Raw genomic sequence first — 6,000 nt, 5'->3', positions numbered from 1 at the left:
ATTGCTTGTGTTGTCTTATTTGATTCTTTATTAATAAAAGTAAATGTTTATTCAAACACAAATCTTATGATGTGTTCAAAGTTTATTGTTTAATAAATGAATTAGCTCAAATTTCCTTCAATATTCAGTTATATAATGTTATGACCCATCATAAAATCTAACGTTTGGCTAAACAATGATGACTGTAGGTACAACAATTCTCGAAATATTCAGTCTTAAAGTTTTAAGGCCAATGGCCAAAATCAAGAGATCTATCAATAAATTGAAAAAAGTATTTGATGCATGATGTCAAGCGACAATTTTTATCGACTAATGATGTGTTTAAGCTTTCTTACACTAACGGGCACAGAATACGATCGGTTTAACGAAAAATTGCACTTGATCTGTTTTACGAAAAGCGAAAATGTAGATGCTTAAAATAAGACCATTTTCTTGTTGGTTATCAAATGATACATCAGTGAAATAAGTTCCATGAAAAAATCTGCTTCCATAGCTTCACAAAAGGTGATCGAAGTTTCAACTTTGGCCTCGATTTTACAAAAAACTGTCCATCGGATTAATCATTCAATAGTACCAATGGACACAGTTTTTATTTCCCTACAAGCCCCACCAAGTCGCAACTCTTTACTCAAATATTCAAGCCTTTTGCAGTTCTTTTTGCATTTGATTTAAAAGTTTAACCAGAAAATTGGTTTATTTACCAAGAAATGGGTTAAAATGAGTTTTGTTAGGTGAATAAGTTGTTTCTTGTACATTTAAAACCTAAATATTTGACCCCAAATGCGTTGTTGAAAAGTTTTTTGATTAAATTAAATTATTAATAAGTTAATGATTAAATTGGGGAAAGAATGGTGACTGTAGATGACCTCATTCGCGAAATATTGAGTCTCAAAGTTTTAAGGCCAATAGCCAAAAATAAAGAGAACCATTGATAAATTGAACAAACGATTCAATCCATGATGTCAAGGGACAAATTTCATCGACTAATAACATGTTTAAGCCTTCTAACTTTTACGGTCACAGAATGCGGAAGGTTCAATCGAGAATCGAACTGATCTGTCTTACAGAAAATAGAAAATTTTATCGCACAAAATAAGTTCAGATTCTGATTGGCCATTGAATTTTACATTAGTGATCTCTATTTTATGCAAAAATCTGTTCCCATAATCGAAGAAAAGGCGATCGAAGTTTCAACTTTGACTTCGATTTTCTCGAAAACTATCCACCAGAGAAACTTTTTGATAGCAATAGAGGACTCAGTTTTCATTTCCCAACAAACCCATAACTCAAAAATTCAAAGTTTCTGGCATTACTTCCTTTTAAATGACAATTTTAAACGTTTGAAGCTTAAAACCCAATTAATGCTTCTACTGCAGCATTTGCAAAGAACAGTAACTTTCTTTGCTGCAAGGAAGGTCTGAATTAGCCCGTGAGTCCCAAGAACATCTATGAGTCCAAACTTATAAGCATTACCTGAACGTGTATAGCTTAATTTATGCTTATTAGTGCTGAAGCTACTTTTATCTACCAGAATTTACACATTCCATAACAATTTGAATGGCATATGATTATGATAATAACAATGATAACTATTGAATCTCAGATCATTCAATAATTTTGTATATCAAATTATATTAGCATCATCAACACACACACCCCGACAAGTTGATATCTTGCATGTTAAACAGATAAAAGCTGAGAGTTTCAGAACTTGATTTATCATTCAACATAAACTCTTTGTGTACAACATTCAACGACTAATTAAAAGATCAGCCATGAAGAATTTAGCTTTCGTTCTCTATTTATCCTCTGCCATTTTGGTGGCGAATTGTTTTCCTGATTTGTTTTCTGATCTCACTAGATTTACCCAAACTGAAATAGATCTATGGAAATCTTTGATTCCAAATGTTAAGGCTTTTCCCGATGCATTAAAAGTACTCAGTTTGGGTGGATGTCCACAACCAGAAAACCCACCAAGTGATTTCGATTTTAGAGATGTAAGTATTTCCATCTTTTCCCCTTGAATTTCATTCCAACAATATCAAGTGTCTAATCATCAACATTTTTCAGCTTTTAGGACTTTGGTATGAAACTGAACGAACTGCTCTCTTTGAGCTTCTCGAGACTGGACAAAAGTGTCCCCAGATTACCTTTTCAAATGATGAGAATAACGATTTAAAGGTTAACATGACTGTTATATCATCACTTCTGTAAGCACAACAATTAATTGTTCATTGTTCAACTTTATTCTAATGAAACTTTATCAACAGAAACACTCCTGTGACTTCGATAAAGTCAGCCAAAATCAATTCAAATCAACCAAATGTCTTCTCAATGAGATACTCACTTTGTAAGTATTATTACAAAATGAATAAACCATTTCAAATGACTAATAATAATAATAATTTTTGGTAATTTAACAGTGGCTTCTGACATTCAATATTGGGTAGTAGACACTGACTATGATAATTATGCTCTGATTTTTGCATGCAAACAATCGCTCTTTTTATCCATTCGTGAGTAATCATTTTGTTTACAATTTTCAACATAACTATTGTTTAAACTGAACTAAATGTAAATCAATTTTTTATCAGGTAATGCATGGATTCTTGGCAGAAAGGCCACTCTGGACGCATCCATTCGCGATAATTTGGTTTCCAAGTTGAGCAAACTAGGAGTTCCAGAGACCAGTTTGATCAAGTCTGATCAATCCTGTTCAACTTTTGTGCCAATTCAGTAATTATGTAATTCCAATTGTGATATTAAGATAATTTATACCCAATTTGGTCAGAAAATGTATAATTATCTGAATATCTACCATTTAATGATAAATAGTACTGAGAGTAACTATTATAAATTACGTTATAATTACGCTAATTTAATAGATTCACCTTTTTAATACAATTCAACATAAATCATGAGAAAATTTCCACCGAAAATTTCCTTTGAATACAAAAATAAATCTTTGATTTTTGATCAAATAACAGTTTCTATTCTTTACTGCTAAATTTATCTTTATCAATATTTATGATAATACTAGGAAAACCAGGAAAACTGGTAATCTTAATGAACCAGCAATTATAAAGAATTTTAAATGATAATTCTTTTATTATTATATCAGTTATCCAAAAATGAAAAGTTTATCATATTTTAACAAGTAAGGAGTTGTATTTTTTTCGGAATACAAACAATTAAGGTTAAATTTTCACTTGTTTTGACGGATTCGAGTTGAAATGCGAACCAAATAATCATTTTTTTAATCGCACGCAGAAAGCTGGCTTTTATCATTAGAATCGAGCTTCATTTTGAGAGTAAAAACTAGATTCTAGATTCTCACATTATTGACAAGCACTTTGTCTTGAGGACCGATTGTAATCAAGTGTTGCATTGGTAGTCTTTTTGTTTAATTAACAAAGAAATCAGAAGATAGTAAATTGAAATACACAAAAGTTTATTGTAAAGTAGTTTACTACATGAAGATAAAGGTAGGAAAACTGAAGGGTGAAGCAAGTTACATGTATTTTAATAGAAAATAGCCGAATTTTAAGCCTCACGCAATTCAATCTCACAAATCTCATTTAAAATAATGAATCTCAAAATTTTAAGAGTAATGTTAAACTGTGAGAATAATTAAAGAAAATTTACCACCTTTGAGATAATTAACTAACTAGCAAGAATCAGTATATATGATTAGAGTTTGAATTATCAATTTCCCATTCTTAGGTCGGATCAAACCCAATGGGTTTCTGGGTAAAAAACTTGTCTTAAACTTTTAAGGAATAATTTTTTCATAGATTTGTTGAGTGTAATCATCATCAGATCAAATGGTAATCCAAAACTTCAAAGATCCTACAGTTTTCATGGAGCGAGATACATTTTTGTCTAAATTTCTGCGTAAACTATCTATCCAGTTGAATTATATTCCTGGTGGATCCACCAAAATACGAAAAATATTCGGTTTCCTTTCATGGCTTGGAGTAGTTGAAGTTGCCCTTCTTTGCAGCCGTGACTCCGTATTGATATTTCTGGATGATGATTCTGATTACATCTACATCTTTGGTGATTTTGCAGCTCCAGCTGGTAAATTCCGCAAGCAGGCGACTCTCATCTTTCTTCTTTACCTCTATGGCAGTCTTTATTCAGCAATATATTTAGTTCGCACTCAAAAATCACCAAAATATCAGGTATGGATCAAAATGTTCAAAGCTTATGACAACAGGAGTTGGCTAAACCAAAAGGCTGAATTACATCGTTTATATTGGCTGACAACTCGAATAGAGTTAATTTACTCAATATCAATCACCATTTCGTTGATCTTTTTATCAGCTGTCCTCACGATTACTTTCCCTCCACGATTCATCCACTACACTTTGGCTCATCAGTTATTAAACATCCACGGAGGTTACAATTCATGCAGCTATTGGGGAATCTCCTATCTTTTGTTTCCATCCTATGGTTACTTGTTGGGTCAACGATTGGATAAAATATCTCACAATCTAAATAAATGTTTGGAGCAAATTAATTCAAATTATTGTGTTCGCCATCAAATTAAAAGTACCACAATTAGAATTGGAAATATAAAAAGTGTAACACCACGTAAATTAATTAACCAGTTGACAAAACAGCTGAAACAGTTACATAATGCTTGCCTCTTCTGGTCTCGCATAAGTGAACCCACTTTTCTTATCTCTTTCATCAACCAGGCTCTTCTTCTTTATCTTATTTTTTTCGTTCCCATGTCAACTGGTTTTCGCTGTTTTCTCGCGGTTCTTGGTATTTTTAATTTCATCTCTGGTCAATGTTGTCACTTTTTTGCCGGAATTTATACTCAAAAAAAGGTAAGTCAATAATTTTTTAATAATCATGATGAGCTACCAAAATAGATTGCACTTGTAAAAAGTCAAGTGCACCCTTGTCAATCAACTCTTTACTGAAACAGGGTGTTTTTTACCTTTCATGGCTGTTTGCGATCTTATCTCAGAAACTCTAACAGAATAGCCTTGTATTTTTTTCCTCTTTTTTCATTATTTCCAGATCGACAATTGCATTAAAACAGCTCTAAAGCTTGGTTATTCCCAGATTGATTGGCGTACCAGATTCACCGTTCTCAGTGTGCTTGAAGCTGTCCAAGAAAGAAAGTTTTTCACCATTTTCAATGCGATTGAGTTTTGCTCGGAACATTATTGCTTGGTTAGTAAAATGTATTTTAATTTAAAAAAATCTTCTAATTTTATGCCTACATTTATTCGTTCAATTCAGGTCCTACTTGAAGGTGTTTCACTTCTAATGCTGATGATCGCTACATATGGATCAAGAAATTGAATGGTGCTTGAAAACAAAAAGTTTCATTTTGAGATAAATATTTAACAAGCAGACCTATCTTAATCAATGAGCACAATACATTCAATCCACTTTTAAAAGGCTCAAATTATTAGTGTAAAAAACCAAAATCAAAATGAAAAAACTAGAATAAAATCTAGTTCTAAAAATGAATAAAATACAATTGAAGTTTGAAATTAAAAGCCATTTTATTAATGAGTTTAATACAATCGGTCGACATCGAAAAGACACAAATTCTTAATGAAAAAACTATTTTCAGAATAAGAAACCAAAAAGTTGAAATCCAGCCTTTTTCCCTTTGATAATATTCATTTTGGGATTAAACACCTTTCTTTAAACACACGTATGTTGGTCAACGGAGTTGAGTGTTGATATTTTGTTGGTTATGGGGCATAAAAATTAAGTTTCTCTGACCCACAGTCTTTAACAAAATTGGGTTCGATATCCTTTTGTACAATTGAGACATTTTTTGCACCAATTCTGCATTCTCTACTTTGAAAGACAAAGTATAATCCTTATACAACAATAAACCATTAAACTCAACCGAAAAACTTTATTGAAAAAGTTTTTCCCTCACATTCAATAGTAAGAGATACGGATTCTGCATTTTTCCCACCTTGTTTAAACGTGAATTTCTCCGTCATCTGAATTCCGATAAAG

General features: G+C 31.9%; 2 protein-coding genes across 2 annotated transcripts; both read left to right on the top strand.

Moving 5' to 3' along the window:
• The first annotated feature begins 1,728 nt into the window (after window positions 1-1,728).
• Window positions 1,729-2,984, top strand: LOC107367815 (apolipoprotein D). The gene is made up of 5 exons (XM_015935561.3): window positions 1,729-1,997; window positions 2,071-2,210; window positions 2,271-2,350; window positions 2,424-2,516; window positions 2,595-2,984. Exons 1-5 carry the CDS (start codon window positions 1,776-1,778, stop codon window positions 2,738-2,740), a joined length of 681 nt encoding a protein of 226 aa, XP_015791047.1. The 5' UTR covers window positions 1,729-1,775; the 3' UTR covers window positions 2,741-2,984.
• Window positions 2,985-3,388: 404 nt separating this feature from the next.
• LOC107367816 (uncharacterized) lies at window positions 3,389-5,522 on the top strand. Its single transcript, XM_015935562.3, has 3 exons — window positions 3,389-4,838; window positions 5,035-5,190; window positions 5,260-5,522. Exons 1-3 carry the CDS (start codon window positions 3,825-3,827, stop codon window positions 5,320-5,322), a joined length of 1,233 nt encoding a protein of 410 aa, XP_015791048.1. The 5' UTR covers window positions 3,389-3,824; the 3' UTR covers window positions 5,323-5,522.
• Window positions 5,523-6,000: the final 478 nt, after the last annotated feature.

This window comes from Tetranychus urticae, chromosome 2 (assembly GCF_039701765.1).
Source record: "Tetranychus urticae isolate SD_2017Ah chromosome 2, NJAU_TeUrti_SD_1.0, whole genome shotgun sequence".
Lineage (NCBI taxonomy): Eukaryota > Metazoa > Arthropoda > Arachnida > Trombidiformes > Tetranychidae > Tetranychus > Tetranychus urticae.
Note: the sequence above shows the minus strand (reverse complement) of the source record. Positions and strands in the feature narration are given on the sequence as shown.

Coding starts and splice junctions, on each gene's coding strand:
- LOC107367815 (XM_015935561.3), top strand. CDS start 1,776: ATGAAGAATTTAGCTTTCGTTCTCTATTTATCCTCTGCCATTTTGGTG. Junction 1,998..2,070: donor GTGATTTCGATTTTAGAGAT/GTAAGTATTTCC, acceptor AACATTTTTCAG/CTTTTAGGACTTTGGTATGA. Junction 2,517..2,594: donor ATCGCTCTTTTTATCCATTC/GTGAGTAATCAT, acceptor ATTTTTTATCAG/GTAATGCATGGATTCTTGGC.
- LOC107367816 (XM_015935562.3), top strand. CDS start 3,825: ATGGTAATCCAAAACTTCAAAGATCCTACAGTTTTCATGGAGCGAGAT. Junction 4,839..5,034: donor GAATTTATACTCAAAAAAAG/GTAAGTCAATAA, acceptor CATTATTTCCAG/ATCGACAATTGCATTAAAAC. Junction 5,191..5,259: donor GCTCGGAACATTATTGCTTG/GTTAGTAAAATG, acceptor CGTTCAATTCAG/GTCCTACTTGAAGGTGTTTC.